This window comes from Myotis yumanensis, unplaced genomic scaffold (assembly GCF_028538775.1).
Source record: "Myotis yumanensis isolate MYYU_CA2020_CCGP unplaced genomic scaffold, mMyoYum1.0.hap1 SCAF_11, whole genome shotgun sequence".
In the NCBI taxonomy this organism is placed as follows: domain Eukaryota; kingdom Metazoa; phylum Chordata; class Mammalia; order Chiroptera; family Vespertilionidae; genus Myotis; species Myotis yumanensis.
This window is the reverse complement of record NW_027223762.1, coordinates 21,274,937-21,294,874: the sequence shown is the minus strand read 5'-3', so window position 1 is coordinate 21,294,874 and position 19,938 is coordinate 21,274,937. Positions and strand designations below refer to the sequence as shown.

The 19,938-nt window shown below is 36.0% G+C and overlaps 1 protein-coding gene across 2 annotated transcripts in view; it reads right to left on the bottom strand.

Moving 5' to 3' along the window:
* The window catches only part of EML4 (EMAP like 4), a 163,158-nt gene that overhangs the window by 49,198 nt on the left and 94,022 nt on the right, over positions 1 to 19,938 (bottom strand). For both annotated transcript variants that reach the window (XM_070429100.1, XM_070429099.1), the window contains 3 exons: positions 4,863 to 4,986; positions 3,522 to 3,671; positions 483 to 552 (listed from right to left, as the gene is read on the bottom strand). In XM_070429100.1, the coding sequence (XP_070285201.1) occupies positions 483 to 552; positions 3,522 to 3,671; positions 4,863 to 4,986 (344 nt within the window). The remainder of the gene's footprint in view (positions 1 to 482; positions 553 to 3,521; positions 3,672 to 4,862; positions 4,987 to 19,938) is intronic.

Here is a 19,938-nt window from a genome sequence, read left to right as displayed (position 1 = left end):
AAAAATATATATAAGTTAACAATCTTATCAGTATTCCCATTTTTAAAAGTAAGTAGTTTCCTTGAGCACACTTGTTTGTATTTTTTTTTTAAATGTATGTTTTTATTGATTCAGGAGAGGAAGAGAGAGAGAGAACTTCAATGATTAGAAAATCATTGATTGGCTGCCTCCTGAACATCGAGCCCATAACCTGGGCATATGTCCTGACCAGGAATTGAACCATGACCTCCTGGTTCATAAGTCAATGCTCAACCACTGAGCAACACCGGCTGGGCGAGAACACTTGGTTTTTAGAAAAAAAATATTTAAGTAGTATAATTTTCTTTTGGTTTTTAGAATGTTTTTACATTCTAATATTTTTCCTTGCTTATACTAGAAATCATAGTTAAATTTTAGAAGAATAAATTGAAATATAAAAGTTATCAATTCCATTCTAATAGTAATGTCACTAGGCACAGAAGGCATAAAACTGTGACACTCACCCTTCCATCTTTATCCACTCCAGCTATCTGTCCAGTTGCAATCCTAATTTTGTCAGGATGTACAGCAAGGCTAAAAAGCAGTATTAACAGCAATTTTAAATACAGGAATCGTAAGAAACAGCAGAAATATGCCTTAGTATAACCATTTTTCAAACAGTTTTTTAATCATTAAAAAATCTCCCAGTGACCTATTTCTTTTTCTTTAACAAATCAAATAAACATCAAGTATAAAAAGATTTATAAGTTTTCAGTTGTACTTCTTTATTAAACTTGACAAATTAACAAAACACTAAATCTAAAGAAAATATTTATTCACAATTGTGCCTTAATAAATTAAACTTTTCTTTTTTTTCCCTTCTACCTACCCACCCTTCTTTCCCCTCTAATAATCACCATGCTGTTGTGTTGCCTGTGACTATGAGTTTTGTTTTTTGCTTAATTTCTTCACCTAAACTATTTTCATATATCCAAGTTCCTTTCTAGTCCTGCACCTATGTACATATACATATTTCACATGGTTTTATTACAGTGAAGATGCATAATGCATTGTAATTTTAATCTAGTATTAAAACATGAGCATTAAAGGGTTTCAAGATGGTGGTGGAGTAGGTGGATCTTTCTTGCACCAAACTGGAAGTAAAGCTAAACTGGGGAACATTCACCCTGAATTACCAACTAAAGAATAGTTGAAGAGGAGGCTTTTAAACAAGGAAGGGCAGAAACCACCTTGAGACTGAGAGGGAGGAAGGGAGAGAGAGAGAGAAACATTGATGTGAGAGAGAAATATCAATCGGTTGCCTCCTGTCCGCGCCCTGAGTGAAGAGCAAACCCGCAACCTAGTACCTGTGCAACAGCTCGCAGGATATAGGTGGGCTTTAGCCTCATAGTCAGCCAGCCTGAGGGGAGATCCCACCCACAAATGGGACAATAACAATCAAGACCCAATTACAAAAGGAGAACCAAAATAACCCATACAAATCAAAACATGTGATACATCACATAAACAAAATGAAAGATAAGAATCACTGATCATATCAACAGATACAAAAAAAGCATTTGATAAAATCCAGGACCCCTTTATGATAAAAACTCTCAGTAGGTGGGAATACAGGGATCACACCTCAACATAATAAAAGCCATGTATAAAAACTCTATAGCCAATATAATGCTCAATGGGCAAAAACTAAAAGCATTTCTCTCAAGATCAGAAACAAGACAAGAATGTCCACTTTCACTATTCTTATTCAACATAGTGCTGGAAGTCCTAGCCACAGCAATCAGATAAGAAGAAGAAATAAAAGGCATCCAAATTAGAAAGGAGGTACTAAAATGGTCATTATTCACAGATGACATATTATACATAGAAAACCCTAAATAACCCACCAAAAAACTACTACATCTAATAAATGAAGTTGGCAAAGTAGCAGGATACAAAATTAATATTCAGAAATCGGTGGCATTTTTATACACCAATAACAAACTCTCAGAAACCAAAAAACAATCTTATTTACAATTGCAACAACAAAAAAGAAGGTACCTAGGAATAAACTTAACCAATGAGGTAAAAGACCTGTCTGTACTCGGAAAACTAAAGGACACTAAAGAAAGAAACAGAAGAAATTGCAACAAGTAGAAGCATATACTATGTTCATGGATCGGAAAAATTAACATCATTAAAATGTTCATATTACTCAAAGCAATCTATATAGATTCAACGTAATTCCTATTAATATGCCAATGACATATTTCACAGATCTATAACAAATATTCCAAAAATTTATTTGGAACCATAAAAGCCCCAAATAGCCTCAGCAATCTTGAGTAGCAAGAACAAAGTTGGAGGGTCACAATACCACATATCAAACTATACTACAAAGCCACCATAATCTAAACAGCCCGGTACTGACGCAAGAACAGGCATATAGATAAACTAAACAGAACAGAGAGCCCACAAATCAACCCACGCCTTTATGGTTAATTAATATTTGACAAAGGAGGCAAGAGCATTCAGTGGAGTACAAACAGTCTCTTCAATAAATGATGTTGAGAAAACTGGACAGTTACCTGCAAAAAAAGTGCAACTAGACCATCAACTTACACCATACACAAGAAAAAAATAAAAATGGATAAAAGATGTAAGTTGAGAAACCATAAAATTCCTGAAGAAAACACAGGCAATAACATTTCAGACATCTCTCAGAGCATTATTTTTGCTGATATATTTCTGAGGGAAATATAGGAAAAAATAAATAAATGGGACTACATCAAACTAAAAAGCTTCTGCACAGGAAAATAAACCCTCAACAAAACAAAAAGGGAACCCACAATATGGGAGAAGATATTCACCAATGATTCATCTCATAAGGGGTTAATTTCAATATATATAAAAGAACCAATACAGATCAACACCAAGAAGACAAACAATACAATTAAAAATGGGCAAAGGACCTGAATAGACACTTCTCCAAAGAGTACATATAGATGGCCAATAGACATCTGAAAAAATGCTCAAGGTCACGAACCATCAGAGAAAAGCGAATTAAAACTACAATGAGGTATCACCTAACACCTGTCAGAATGGCTACCTATCAAGAAATCAGCAAATGACAGGAGCTGGAAGAAATGTGGAAAAAAGGGAACCCTAGTGCACTGTTAGTGGGAATGCAGACTGGTGCAGCCACTGTGGAAAACAGTATGGAGTTTCCTCAAAAAACTAACAATGGGACTGCTTTTTAAAATATATATTTTTATTGATTTTTAGAGAGGAAGGCATGAACCTGGGGGTTGCAGTTTGATCCCTGGCCCAGTCAGGGCTCGTTCAGGGGGCAACCAATTGATATTTCTCTCTCACATTGATGTTTCTCTCTCTCGCCCATTCTCTCCCTTCCTTCCACTCTCTAAAAGGCAATGCCCGTAATATCCTTAAATTCTGAGGTGTCCACAATAAATCATTTCCAATAAAACCAAGATTTTTAAAACCCCCAATAATAAAAACGAGAGCGTGAAATTAAAAAATGAACAATGTTAAATGATACCAACCATTTTACACAGTCTGTATGACCCAGGTAGTGCCGTTGAGTTCTCTCCTCATAATTAAATAGTACTACTACTGATGCTATGAAATAAACTATTTCCCCGGTAGGAAGAAGGTAAACATTAGCTCGACAGTCCTTTCCTCGATAACCATATCTTAAAAGAAAGAGTCAAGGTTTTAAACAAGCACAATATTCAAGGTGTTAAATTAACAATTTTTTCAAGGATACTTAAAAATATCAGAAAGGTATAGTGTAAGAGGACTGGCCTGGAATTTGAAAACTCATGTTTGCCAGTGTGCTTGAATCTTAATTTCCCCCATTTAACAGACAAATAAATATAGATTGAGTTCCTGATGTGTCAGGCACAGAGCTAAACATACAAACCAATGTGAGGCCTATGTCCCTGGAGCTTAGGCTCTGGCAAAAATGACAAAAACAAACACCAATTATATCATTAGAAATTGTGGGGGGGGAAATAACAGCATGGTAGAAGAATAAAAGGATCTAAATGGAGAGAAAAAGAGAGATCAAAAGAAGGGCTATCTGAGAAAGTGACATTTATGCTTGACCTAAATGATAAAGCAGAGATTGCCAGGCACAGTTTGGTAGGCAGAGTGCATGTTAAACAGTTGTACAGAATTATAGGATTGGAGAGATTTCCAAGCTAATTGCTGCCAAAAGGAGGGAATGGTTCAAGGCAGTGGGGAAAGGGGATGTAGGAGAACAGAGACAGAAAGCAGAGTTCAAACTATTAGCTCCCTTCCCCTTCACTGCGAATTTCTTAGACGTTCTAAGAAAAGGGAGAATTTCTAAGTGAAATTAGGAGAGCACTGTTTCATATAGTCATTTTTTTTTTTTTTAAAGTCTGGCTAAGAACAGAAGTTAATTCTGGAATTAAAAGAACCTTGTTAATTTGAGCTCTTAATTCATATTTCCTAGGTTACAAAATACTTAACTGATGTTTTCTTATTTAATTCTCATAACAGGCCCGTGAGGTAGGGGTTATTAACCTCTTTTTCAAGTGAAGAAAGTAAGTTTTACTGGAGGTAAGTGGCAGAGCCAAGACTCAGACACTAGTCTTCCAATTCCAGTCCAATGCCTTTGCTATCACATCACAAATACCTACTGTAAATGATCTTAAAATATTGCTTGCCCTATTCAAAGACATTAATTTTGGTGATTTTAAATTGCTAATAGCAAATATATAAAATATATAAAAGGATCAGAGGTTGGTATGCTTATTACATTTACTTTCTGATATAAAAATCATTTTGATAGAGGTTAGGTAAACTAATTTTCTTAAATGAAGCCAGCGAATTTGCTGTCATGGTAAAAAAAAGGATACACCCACTCCAGTTTGAGCTTCTCAGGAGGCAGTTCTGCTCTGATGTCATCATAGTTGTCAACATCAGAAGGAATAAACATTGTAATTGGCCGACCTCGCATAAACATTTTAATATAGTCTCCTTCTGTTGAAACACAAGAGAAAAATTAAGTCAGAGATGTCTTTTCTGAATAACCACAGAAAAGTGATTAATGTAATATGATAAAAATAGCTACTTTAGAGTTCTAGTCTTATTATATATCATTGTTTTTGTGTATAAAAATCTAGACCAAAACATTGTAAGAAAAAACTATTTTTTTTCCTTAAATGAGAGTAACTATTTTCATAATTAAAATATTTATGTGTATAAGTTGACACATTTCAACAAGGCCAGGAAGGTTGAGGTAGAAAAATGCAAAGAAAATAATTTTGTCATGGAAGTTTACCTAACAGCTGAAAAGAAGAAAGAGATTATCAGGGTAGACAACAACCATGTCTATCACACCATTTGATCAACCTACTGATGATTTAATGACTTACAAAAAATATAGTCTCAGAACATTCCAGAAGGAGAGGAGTCAAATACCCCCATAAGTCAGGATGGGGAGAGAGACTCAGAGCTCTGCTATACAAGGCTGTGAGAAGAGCTGGGAGGGAAAAGATGACCAATGTCCCTCACTTTACAATTGGGCCTACAATCAGCCTTGGGTCTAAGCAATTAAATTCAATTATAATACAATAACATTTTAAAGACAATCCTAGGAAACAATTTCTAATTAACAGGCTAGGTTCTAAAACATCTTTTATTTCATAAACCAATGGCTGTTTATAAGATCTACAATAGTCCAAAACTAAAAATATCAAAAAGACAACTCTAGAATCAAATCAATTTTTGTTGTATACTTTTTACAAGTGGGACAATATTTCACTTAACTAAACAAATGAAATTATTACTTACGCCTTAAAAAAAAAAAAAGACACCAAAAAGCCCCAGTATTTCTGCCTACATACAGATAGGTTTAATAAATGTTGTAGTGGGTGCAAACTAGTTACAAAAGAACCTAAAGAGAAGGAGAAAATAAGAAACCGAGTACAAAGCATAGGAAGTGTCTATCACTTGCCAACTTGTCTGGTAATATGAAAACAGACTAGACTAGGGGTGGGCAACCTTTTTGTGAGTGCGTGCCAAAACCAGCAAAATCTGACTCAAAATTCTTCTGCGTGCCAACCCTAATTTTTTGAGAACATGTTATGCCTACTTGATATCTCTTAAGGTGTACGTATGTGAAGAACCTTGAAGAAATAAAATTCATTCGAGCGACAAAAACACAGTATATGATGATGAAAAATACATTTATTTTTTAATGTATACATGTACACTGATAGTCCAACAGAAAACTTTATGACTCCGTTTGATATTATCAGTGGGACTTTTGCTGCTGCATCAGTGATGACAGAGATTTTACATCAGGTTTATATTTTGTGACCTTCAGAGATATGCACGAGCTACTACTTTCATCCGTCAGGCTACTCCTATTACGAGACTTAACAAAGGTCATCACTGAGAACAAAGATTCACAAGTGTATGTGGATGAAAACATGGAGAGTAACGCTGTTGCAAAGTTTTTTAAACAGAAAAAATTTTCTGGAATGGCATTCCAAGTCCTCAATAGTTCGTTTTCGACACTTCTCTCTGGTACTCCTGTCTCTAATCGCTTTTTTTCAATGTTTTCCAAGTCAACTCTAAGGTCAATAAATTTCTGCTTCTAAATTGAGCTACTCTGAAATTCAATCAACTGCATTTCAAAGTCAGCCATGTCTATCCATGAAAACATTTGTAAGTTTAGTTCCTCCAGTTTCATGCTGTCTGGAAACCTCATGAATTTTGCTGTCTCTTCCAGTTCTCTGAATTTCGCAAATCTTGAGAAGAACTGCTCAATAGTTGGCTCGATGATGTTTAAAAACAGCTTTTGAAGGCTTTGACAGTCTGTTCTGTCATCTTTTGGGAGGTCTTTGATGTGCCTCTTGAAGTTTGGGAAATATTTAAATCTCTCACCATCTACATCCCTCTTAAAGACTTCCAGTTTCTTTTCAAAAGCCTTTATGTAATCAAACATAAAATTAAGTGTCTTGCCAGTTCCTTGTAATTTAACATTTAAGTCATTCAAATGTTCACAAAAATTGTAAATGGAAGATTATAAGAGAGGGTTTCAAGTGCCAGCAAAAGTTACTGGTGTGCCATGTTTGGCACGCGTGCCAGGGGTTGCCCACCCCTGGACTAGACACAGACTGAAAATGTGGTCATCAACCAGAGGTTGATACAACCTTAGGACCTCTAATAATGACCTACACTGCTAAGGAGAAGAGTACATAATACCTCAATACTTTATATAATGCAAACCGAAGAAGGAAAGATACATTACTTTGCTGAATATCTACAAGTATTTCTTCAGAGTTGGATTTAAAAATTATGCTTGTAATGGGTGAGAAGTTCAAGTTATTTTTATTATTATTACTCACAGTGTGCTCAGCCTCTCAGACCTAAGAACAGGCTAACACCTCCCACGCCACGATTTTAACACCACATGATATATGTCTTTATTACTTCTGAATCTGAGAGTGGGCTCTGCTTCCTGGTGATTTTTAGCAGAGCTGAACTTCGATAACTAAATGATTACCAGCTGCAACAATTTCCCTTCTGCAACCACCCTTATCTGTATTTCCTTGTCCTCCCCCTTCCCCCCAGTTTGCTTTCTTATCAATGTGAATTTGTTATGTAATTTGCAATTGTTTTTAAATTCTTAAAGGCAGATATCCTGTCCTTTGGAATTTCTCCCAGAATCTTTGATCACATATATATATATCATAAATGCTTTCTGAATAAAAAATAAAGCATTTAATAGATGCTTCTATCACCTCTTAGAGTAGATTGTATGTCCAGCAAAGGGAAGAGATTTAGGATAGTATAAAAGAAAAAAACAAAACAAAAACGCTCACCTTTGCCAACAGAATACCATACTGATTTCTTTACCAACTTTCAAGCAGCACTAGCAACTAAGTAAAAGTAAAGGAACTACCTATCTAGAAATTCTGTAGAATAGTGTTAATAAAAATACCATAAAACACCATCAGTTCATTTCTCCAGACACATATAATGTTGGAACTGAAAGAAATCTTAGAGCTCACCTAGATCCATTCCCACTTTTACAGAGGGGAACCTAAGGCTTAGAGAGGTCAAATGAGTTTTTAGATTGTATTCCAAAATTTTGTGTATTATGTAGAACTTGGGAAACATACTGAGTGAATGACAGACTGGGTTAAATATACTAAACTTTATCTTACCTGTGTTCCTTTTACTTTTTAAAATGTGGCTACTAGAACATTTAAAATTACACATGAATTGTACATTATATATATCTATTTCTATTGGACAGTATTGTTCACACAAATGGTAAGTGAAAGGGTTAAAGACAGTGGTTCTCAACCTTCCTAATGCTGCAACCCTTTAATACAGTTTCTTCATGTTGTGGTGACCCCCAACCATAAAATTATTTTCGTTGCTACTTCATAACTGTAATTTTGCTACTGTTATGAATCGTAATGTAAATATCTGATATGCAGGATGTATTTTCATTGTTACAAATTGAACATAATTAAAGCATAGTGATTAATCACAAAAACAATATGCAATTATATATGTGTTTTCCGATGGTGTTAGGCGACCCCTGTGAAAGGGTCGTTCGACCCCCAAAGGGGTCGCGACCCACAGGTTGAGAACCGCTGGTTAAAGAGAATGAAACGGAGCAGAGAAAACTTATTGTGCTTAGCAGGTATCTTGCAGAAAGCTTGCAACTTGAGCACTGCATAGCCCAGATAACCACTAGCCATCTGACGCTGGGAGGAGCCAAGGACAGACCGGACTCTTTCCTCAGCAGAGCAGCTTACAGCCAGCAAAAATTAATAAAAAAAACTTCTCTCTCCCTGATCTCTTGGCTGATGCCCACCTGCACCCAGGTGCCTGGAATAAAATCTCTTTTGATATATTATGGCCTCATGTCATAGGTGCGTGACCCCGGCCCACCCCGAATCTTTCAGTAAGGTCCTCAGGCTAGTCCAAAGAAGCCCAATTACCTGACAATACAGCTTACTTATATTTCAAATAATAATAGCTTGAGCTCTGAATCCCAACAGTAGGAAATAGAAGAGGAAGGTGATGTTTCTGCTCTATTATCTTTAAGAAGAGTGAATGACAGTCAAAATTTTGAAATGCTTGATGCTACACTTCCCTATGTTCTTCTCACATACCCCCTAGCACTTCCTCTTTAGCCTCCTCAGGTTTTGTTAACCTTCTACCTTAAAATTTCCCCCTAGGCTGTCCTGTACCCCAAAGTGCTCCAAGTCACAAAATGATCTTCAAATTCCCTAATCCAAACCCTGTGGGATAGTTATCTCGGGTGTTCTGAGAAAAGAAGTTTTACTAAAATGATTCCTAATGATGTACATAACTGATTATTAAAGTTGCTTATACATTTAAAAGATTTTAGTCAAAATTTATTAATCTTTCACAGATTGTAAAAAAGTGAAAGGAAAACTTCACACCGAGCAGAAAAGGAAGTTATTACTGGATAACTCTGCTCCATGATCAGTTCCTCCAGTTATTTTTTTCACACCTTGCCCTATTTCTGAGCTTACAAATTTAACAAACAACCAACCAGCCTTCTGAACTTTGGGAATGCTTACAATTTAAAGCACCATTCTCCCCCAAATTTTCACTTTCAGAATCCATTAAAGTATTTTTTAAACAATCTTTAGAACTAAAGAGCCCATCAAAACTAGAATTTGCATTTTACCTTGAACTAAAATATAGTTGTAGAGTGTGATGCTACCTAATATCAATGAACAAACAGAAAATTAGATTCTTTAGTTTGAGCTTTGTTGTGGGGAACCGCCCATTGTCTTCTCTAGCAGAGAGGTGTGGACAAGGAGTGCAGAATGCTGGTGACCCTTGAAGCCCTGGCAAAGGTCAGGGCTATGCACCCACTGTTTAGTCCAGACAATGGTAGCTGAAGCAACTTCCCCACCAGATAGTCATGTAAATCCTTACTGATAAGATAGTCTGTTACTGGAACTTGCCTGCCTAAGGGCTATAGGTGTATCCCAAACTAAATAAAAAAATGGCAAGGCCTAAGCAAAAGCGGAGTCCATCCTCTTGGGATGGGCTCTCGCCTGGCCCCCCAATTTCCAAATTATTTCTTGTCTCGTCTCTTTCATTTGTGTGTGGCCCCTCTTACAGATCCTGAACCCTGAACCACACGGGACGTGTGGGAACATTCACGCTTTGTCTCTGATATTAACGGTTATAGTCCCCCAAATTAGAGAGCTAAACAACAGACTTATAAGCAAGACTAGAGGCCCAGTGCATGAAATTTGTGCACCGGTAGGGTCCCTAGTGGCTGCCGGCTGCCAGCCAGGGCCTCCCTTCCCCCAGCTGCCTGCTGCCACCACTGGCCGGGATGGGGCTGGCCAGGGGGAGGAGCTGTGGGCGGTTGGCAGGCTGGCCCCGCCCCCTGGTCAAACTCCCAGTTGAGGAGACAATTTGCATATTAGACTTTTATTATATAGGAGGATGTTAGAAATATTGATTACAATTTTACATTAGCTGTGACAAAAACCACTTTAGGCAGGCTAAAATATTTTCTTAAAAAGAACGTACAGTGGGGCCTTGACTTACGAGTGTCCCGACTAACAAGTTTTTCGAGATACGAGCCGTCTCTTGGCCGATTTTTTGCTTTGAGTTGTGAGCTAAAATTCGGGTTATGAGCCAGCTTCAGATAACCCACTGCTAGTTGGCGCAGCAAACGTCACAGTGAACGCCACAACATCAGCCCAGCATCACGTGTCTCACTCGTTCACAACTGATTTGACATACGAGTAATCTGAGTTATGAGCTCCGTCACGGAACGAATTAAACTCGTAAGTCAAGGCCCCACTGTATTTTTCCAGCATAAAATTTCAAATCCATTAATGACCCAGCTATATTGTAGTAATGATTTAACATTTTAAAATTCCAATGAAACAATGTAATCTGTAAGTATATTTGGATTTTAAATAGGAATTTGATTTGTCCTATCATAAATTCTAAATTTCACCCCTTTCCAAGGTCTAGCTGTAAAAGTTGGTCACAAAATAAATGTAGATCCAAAATTTTAAAAGGGAGAGGTGAATTAAGAGGAATATAAACAAACATTCTTATTAATCCTTTTTTAAAGATTTCAAAAATTCCTATTTGTCGTGCTTGCCAAATGTTATATAGTTAGTTTTGACCAAGTACTGAAATACGACCTTAATTTTCTTTGTTCTATAGGCAGAGTTCTACTGGCTAATAAGTTTTTCTGAATTCTTAATTATGGGGAATGGAGGCGGTGATGAGTGTGCACAATGAGGATATAAAAGATGTGGACCCAGTCCCTTCGGAGCTTACAACACAGGCATAAACAAGTCTTACACATCTAATCAACTCTCATCCTCATTACTGTAATAAGCCAACTTGCAGTTAACTACTTTCTTAAATCTAAACTTCCTTTAATCAGATTTCTATTTGGTGTTTTGTTTACAACTGTGATTATCATAAAAATTACTTGAAAATATCAGATATGGGAGCTTGTTTAAGCATTTTAGATTATTTTTACTGCCTGGAAAAGTCTTTCTTTGAGAAAAGATAGAAAAAAGGTCTATTCCAACAATATAAACACATAAAACTTCTAAACACTGGCTAAACTGCTGAAAACTTCTCTGAACTAAGCAAAATATGGTTGTATTTTAAAAACTCTCTCAGATCACTCATTTAAATGCTCAAAAAAAGTTATTAATGAAAGGGTGAGGACTACGCCCTCCATCTTGCCCCAGGGTAAGGGCTACGCCCTCCATCTTACCCTGGATCCTCCATTTTTGGGCAGCCATGTGCTCGGCAAGGCTTCTTCCCGGAAGCCCAAGCCACACCCAGGACTTCTTTAAACTAACCAATGATGACACCGACTTGCGCCTGGCCAATCGGCAGGGCCCACAGTCCTTTCTTCTCCCCTTACTCCAACCCCCTATAAAACCTCTCTTCCCACAGGGCTAGCTCTCTCTCTCTGCCACTTGCTGCTGTGTCAGTAAGGAGGGTAGGGGAGCCAAGCCCGGGCTTGAATAAAGACTCTTATGCTTTTGCATCGGACACGGCTGGCTCCCTGGTGTGGTTTCTTGGGGATCCTGAAATCTGGGCATAACAATTTTAAGCACTAAATGGAAAAAATGTTCATTACATCTGCATATACCAAGTTGTATTCAATTTTTCGAAAGAAATTTTAAAAAAATAAACTTTAGATGGCAAAACATTTTTTTATGTTAAAAACTATTGTTCAGTCTTATTTCTTTATTAACATTCTCTTTGTCTCATAATATAAAGGTAACTAATAACAAGTTACATGGACATGAAAGGGGAGAACCTTTCCACCTTGGTGGTGTTTCTGCTGTAGGCAAGGTCACTGTTTTCCTCCTTGAGGTTAGATTCAGTTTACCAAGCACTCAGCATTCTGCACAGTCAGCCCTCAGAGTCCTGCACATTCTTTTCACTTGTTACAGAAAACCAGGGCTTGCTGGACCACTGCTGTGGTGAAAACAGCCTGAGAACTTCCTGGCAATGGCATCAGCGCTCATTGATAAAAAAATCCATCACTTGTGTACATGCCGACTCTCGTTTTTCAAAAAGTCAATTGAAAAAGTGGTTTTAAAAACAGAAAGATGTGTCCTTGACTTTTTTGTTTCCTCTCACAAAAGATTCCCTGGGATTTTCAAGAGGCTAGTATTACTATATTCTTTTTTTTATTCTTTTTTAATAATTTAAGTTCATTATTGTTTAAAGTATTACATGTCTCCTTTTCCCCCCATTGACCACTTCTAGATGTCAAAACATTTATTCTTTTAGCTCTTTCTCAATTCAGTACAGTAGAAAGAGAATCAGGAGCCCACGGGGGATAATAAAAACCTGTATATGAAATTCTAATGAAAAAGGATTAAGGAGAGGCTTCAACCTCACCTTAAATGCTTTATTTCTAAAAAAACAAACAGAACAAAACACAAAAAACAACAAACAAATCCCTACAGTCTAAGTCAAACAAAGCAAAATATAAAGCTCTAATAGATCTGGGTGGTCACTATACAGGAGTTAGCTATATATTATTTGCATATATTTTCAGTAAGATTAAAATATTTCACAATCCTTAAACCATTTAAAAAGCATTATTAAAAGAAATACTCAAAATAATATTTTTGGTGAAACAGTTCCTGAGGAACCAATTATAAGTATAGTTCAGGAATGTGCAACATGATTTATTTTACTTAGTCTTTTCTCCCAATCTTGGTATATGTCACTGATCAACTGTACCTCTTTTCTACTAACCCTAATCACAAGTTTCAAAATTATTTTCAAAGTGCTTCAGGAAAATAGTAACTGTGACAGTGAGCAACACATCATAAAGTCTAATTGCCATTTCTGGACAAAATGGATTTTTAACTATGTTATCTTAGTTAACTGATATGCTTTAGGAATGAAGATTTTTCTGGTTAATTAGATTTTTAGTTTAGATTTTTTTTTAAACTTATGCTTATAGTTGTGAAAATATGATATGGGTGAAAAGTTTTCAACCACAATAAAATAAATATGCGTAAGACTAGGATGTTCTCTTATGACAAGTCATTATTTCCCATGTACAAAGGGAGCAGCTGGGGCTTTTTTTCAGTTAAAAATAAGGAAAAAAGATCTTAAGAACATATATTATTAAAAGTGGGACAGTTTATATATATAAAAAATTGGAGAGCCTTTAAACATATTTTAATCTATAAGATTGTTACCAACAACATCAAGAAATCATATCTTTGCTTTTACAGGGCTTTAAAAAAAATCTCCAATGGAGAAAACATGTTCTTTTTTTATCTCCTTTTAAAATATAGAGAATACCTGGACAAGCCCAGACCTAGGGATCTAAGTAATGTTTATTTAGCCCATTTTAAGAGGCCCAATATCTAAGTTTTAGAAGTATTTTTTTTAAAATGCAATATTTGGTTTCCTGTCCTTCCTGCTATTCAAACTAAAACAGACTTAAAGCGAGCACCCTTCGTCCTTAATTCTGAAATTGCAAAATTTTGGGTACCATCTCAGTAACAACAAGGAAAGATACTACCAGTAGCTCAGTTAAGGGCTTTTTCACTTTTTGTTTGTTTCTTTCTTTCAAACTGTACACCCTCGTAGCAGGTGAGAATATACTCTCTCTCAATAGGTAACAATATATAGACAGTGTCAGTAGGACTATTAGCCTATATACCAGTGATGGCGAACCTATGACACGCGTGTCAGAGGTGACATGAGAACTCATTTTTTGGTTGATTTTTCTTTATTAAATGGCATTTAAATATATAAAATAAATATAAAAAATATAAGTCTTTGTCTTACTATGGCTGCAAATATCAAAAAATTTCTATATGTGACACGGCACCAGAGTTAAGTTAGGGTTTTTCAAAATGCTGACATCCCAAGCTCAAAAGGTTCGCTATCACTGCTATATACTTTATAGGTAAGTTTTAGTTATTTTTTCAGATACAATGCTCAATTTACACAGGTATGATCAGGTTTTTGGACAGAATGCCTGGAGCCAACAGGTCAGAAAACAACGTAAGGCACTGAACAAAAGCACCTGCATTCAAATTCTTTAAATAGTAGATTAAAACAAGTTAGTGAAGGAATGGGGGTGGGTGGGGGCAGATTATTCTCCATTTTCTATTTGCTGCAAGAAAGAACTTTCAAAAGTTATTAGAGACCCTTAGTGCTGTCTAGTATAGAGGGAACTGAGGTCCAAAGTCTCAGTTACAAGAAAAAATTATCAGATGAACAATGTTTCATGTTTTTAACCAATTTCTTTTGGCAAATGGAATTTTGAGCTTCTCTTCAACTTACACTCATAATTTTAATCATTATAGGATTCTGATTCTTTAAACTTCGATGGTACAAGTCACTTTACCACTAACTAGGTCTCATGCTTACGCTCTTTCCTCTATACCACTTTGCTTCCCTTTCCTAAATGAGGTGCCTTAATGAAGCTTCTGTTCCTTAGAATCAATCAGTATTTTATACATGTAATGAGTAACAAGTACAAAATTGTATGCACACTACAACCAATGATCTCCTTGCTGATTCTTAACAGCAAGAAAGATCTTGCCTTAGGGCTCATGTACTTCCAGATTTCTCTGCTCATGAAATTCTTTTCTCCAGATAAACACATATTTTATACTAAGTATTTATTATTTGCTTCTTATATGCAGAATATAAGTTTCACAAAGTTCAGACATTATAACTGATGAATCCTGGAGTGCCTAGGATAGGTCTTGACAAAATAAGCACTTGTTAAATAAGTATTTGTTAAATGAATGTTTAAACTGTGTATCTGATTTCACTTAGCATGATACTTGTGAAATAAGTCAGTCACAGAAAGACAAGTATCACATGATTGCACTCATATGTGGAATCTAAGTAACAAAATAAATGGATAAATGGAGTGGATCCAGAGACATGGAAGCATACTAGAACAGAGTGCGGAATCTCAGAGGGAAGGTGGGGAAGGATGGTTGGGTGGGAGGTAATCAACCAAAAACCTTGTATGCATATATGCATAACCCATGGACACAGACAATAGGGTGCTGAAGGCCTGGGGCACGAAGGGCAGAGGCGGGCTGGGGGAGGTCAATGGGGGAAAGGGGAGAACATATGTAATACTTTCAACAATAAAAAATTATTTTAGCCCTAACCGGTTTGGCTCAGTGGATAGAGTGTCGGCCTGCGGACTGAAGGGTCCCAGGTTTGATTCCGGTCAAGGGCATGTACCTTGGTTGCGGGCACATCTCCAGTAGGGGGTGTGCAGGAGGCAGCTGATTGATGTTTCTAACTCTCTATCCCTCTCCCTTCCTCTCTGTAAAAAATCAGTTAAATATATTTTTAAAAAATTATTTTTAAAAAGTGTATCTGATAAAGAATAAAGAAATACATCAGAACGGGAATAGCTTTTAAAATTATAAGATTACTTAAGAGTTTTCTTTTTCCAATTTTATAAATGATTTTATATTTTTAGATTATTTGAACTGTGTGGCTACAACAAATTACCGAAGGCATTTAGACAGTTATGTATTTCAAAATGACTTGTACTTTTCATCTGAAGCCATTTTTAGACAGGTAGCTTAGTAGCTAATAAATTGTCAATTACGTCTCAATTTTCTAAAATATAATAACTATTTTTCCCACTAAATACACCTGTAACTAGGATGTTACTGCATGATTTGACAATTAAGCAAGAATGAATCTAATCTTAGAGCAGTGAAACCCACTATAAGAGGAAGAGTGTGATTTGGTGGTTATGAGTTTCCTTTTCCTCAATTAAGCAGATTTCTCTCCAATAGGAATCTGAGTCATTCAGGTTCTTAATATGATCAGACAATTATGTGCTAAGACACTATACAGAAAAAATTATGAAAGATTATCCAAGCCTGAAAACACCACAGTAATACGCAATAACTTGAGGGCATTCATGTGAAACTTATTTTCCATATTTAAGAAATATGGAAACCATTATAAGGATATATGGATAACCATTATAAGGATGAGCTTATAGGCTGTATTCATTTTGCTTATTACAAAATTTGTCAGATTATCTATTTCCCCCAAAAATAATTTTATAAAAGTTAGCTCAAAAAGCTTTCTAATTAATAACTTACCAAATGAGTAGTATTGTACTAGAAACCTAACTGCTACATCTAACAATAAATAGTCCTACCGGAAAATTTCTTCAGTTTAACTTGATGTGCTAAGTCTTTATTTCTTTTGCGATGGGAGCAGAATGTGCCAGAAATAGAAAGAAGAGTAATGAAAGTGTTTAGGCTTCTGGGATTTGAGTGTAGATAAAGATCTAAGTCAGTAAGAGCCTCTTTTCAGTGGTTTAACCTGTCCTTCCACCCACACCTAGCTTCAGAGATTGCCCTGTATACATCCCATTCCACCTTCCAGTGCTTTCATGCACGGTGTCCTTCCTTCTGCCTAAGTGCTGCTTACATACAGCTCTTCTCCTACTATTCTGCTGTGGCTGAAGGACTCAGGCCTTTGAAGTAAAATTTTCTCTGCTACCACTCACTTAAATGTATCAAATGTAAATAGGCTTCTTCCCAAATCAAAACAGATGGCTTGGAGCAAGTCACACTTGTCATTGTCAAAAAGAGCTAAAGAAATCAATAAATCATATTTTAAAGACTGTCCAAAAATAACACATATTTTGGATTAATACCTAAGGTGTAAGTAAATGTGCTGTGAAATATGCTATCCAAAATGAATACCAAACTTTAAAAATATATCTACAATTTTATCAAATGACGTTTATCTATTTAATGGTCATCTTTTCATCTTACAACACATTTCAGTACAAGGATTTAACAACTAAAACTTACTTGATTCGATGTGCCAGGTACTATGTTTAAACATTTTATTATCTTTATTTTTATAATAATCATTTAGAATTTATTATTGTCTCATGAGAAAACAAATAACTTAAGAAAATGGCTTACGAGATAGAGCATTGGCCTGTGGACTAAAGGGTCCTGGGTTCAATTCCGGTTAAGGGCATGTACCTTGGTTGCAGGCTCCGTCCCTGGCCTCAGCTGGGGTTCGGGCAAGAGGCAACCAATCTATGTGTCTCTCTGCCTCTCCACCTTCCTTTCACTTTCTCTAAAAATCAATGGGGAAAAATATCCTCAGGTGAGGATTAACACCCCTCCCCCCACAAAAAAGAAGTAGTAATCTCAAGTCACAAAGCTAAGTAATGGTGAATCCATTCTCTGGACTCCAAAATACATGTGTTTAAACATTTACCGTCAAGCATGTCAAACTCGTGTTTATTTAAATGAGGCATGAGGCCCGCTGGCCGCGAGTATGACATGCTTTGTACACTAAGTGGCTTGCTACACAGCAGATTAAGTTTTACAGACAATTTAAGTGTATCTGTTCAAAACCAAACTCTTATTCTTTTCTATACATCTACTCTTCCTCAAATGTCATTTTAGTAGATGCCTCTGACCTAGTTGCTCAAGCTAGCCTTCATAGATTCCCCTCTGTTCCTTATCTCTTCTACCCCACCTATTAAAATATCTAGAATCCATCTACTTCTTTCTAAAGATTCTTACAGATTCTGTCTCAATTTCAGTCAGGCCTGCACTACCTAACAAGCTGCAATACAAGACTTCTCCCTAAAGATACACTCTAGTGTTAAGAGTACACTGCAGCCCTAGCCGGCTTGGCTCAGTGGATAGAGCGTCAGTCTGTGGACTGAAGGGTCCCAGGTTCGATTCCGGCCGAGGGCACATGCCTGGGTTGCGGGCTCGTTCCCCAGTAGGGGGCGTGCAGGAGGCAGCTGATCAATGATTCTCATCATTGATGTTTCTCTCTCTCTCTCCTTCTCCCTTCTCTCTGAAATCAATAAAGAAATATATTAAAAAAAAAAAAAAAGAGTACACTGCAGATAGAATATAACTCATTAAAGTGGCAAAGGAATTGACTCAAATTCCAAAAAAATAAAAATCTAAATGCAAGCAACAATTGATATTAAATTCCAACATCTGGGACAATCTTTTTGAGGTAAAAAATTCTTATAACAGAATTTATTTTTCTATTATCTTTTCCACCTTTCCATTCCATCAATCTTTCTAGACAAAGGCATTAAAACCCTGTTTAGTGATGCTTCTATAGCAAAAATCTTCCCTTTTAAATACATTTATTTACCTACATACCTGAAGAGTATTGAAAACTGTCACCAATTCAAACCATTCACTTATTACAATACTAATCTTAAGTTCCTTTTTCCTTCCAAAGAACATACTTCAACATGAGAAAAAGGCAGCTAGCCCTTTCTCATTTATCCTATAAGGATTTTATAAAATATAAGCTCCCTAGCAAAATATGTAATAATAACAGCACCTTTTTATAGTTATGGTGTCTTCTATTTCTGAAGACACCATATGGTGTCTTCTATTTCTTTCATATATAGAGGATAAGCAAAAGTAGGTTTACAGTTGTGAGTACACAAAACAGTTTATAAAACTACTGTAATAATCATAATCTGCATGTCTAGTTCCATATGAACTGTAAACCTACTTTTGCTCACCCCTGTATATTATTTCATCCTTCAGCAGCCATGTGACGTAAACTTTCTAGTTATTATTCTCAGATTAGAAAACTCTAGGAGACATTGTCATTTTGCCTAGGTCACAAGGCTAGAAGAACCAGGACTAAGCACCAAACACAGAAATTTTCTATTCACAGCTCTTTCCACTACATATCACTACTTCTATTTTTAAAAAATGTTTTGATATACAGAAATAAAAACTGTCTTTGTAAATAAAAATCTTATTATTTCCTTCAACTATTTCAATCATTGCTTAGTCTATACTTAAATTATAAAAGAGGGAGAAAGTAAGCCCTAACTAAAGGTGAGGAATGCCAGCTAAAATCAACTTCATTTAAAATCTCTAAGAAAAAGAAATAATCCAAAGAAGATTACAAATAAATATTTCTCCTGTTACTGAAACTAAAGAAGATAAAAATTCATAGAAATCAAGTTAAATCTCAGCAAAAATGTTAACCATAATGTATATGGTTAATGTAAGTCAGAAAATAAAAATAACTACAACACACAGAAACGAACTGTAAAAAGCATGCACAAAAAGGACATGCTTTCATTTAGAGAGCATGCTTCAATTAAATCTGCAGGCAATCTAAGGGGGATGTAAAACTGATGTATAAAACATACCTACTTTGCAATTAAATTAAATACACATTTACAAAAGTCTCTCATTTTTTGGTCAGAACAAGCCAACAACAGCAAGTAGCCAGAAATTATAATTAATATAAAAACATTTAAGAAAAAATGGATATTCTAGATTCATATTTTCAGTCTGAGCTTCAAAAAATAAGTGAGCCCTGGCCGCTTTGGCTCAGTGGATAGAGCATCGGCCTGCAGACTGGAGGATC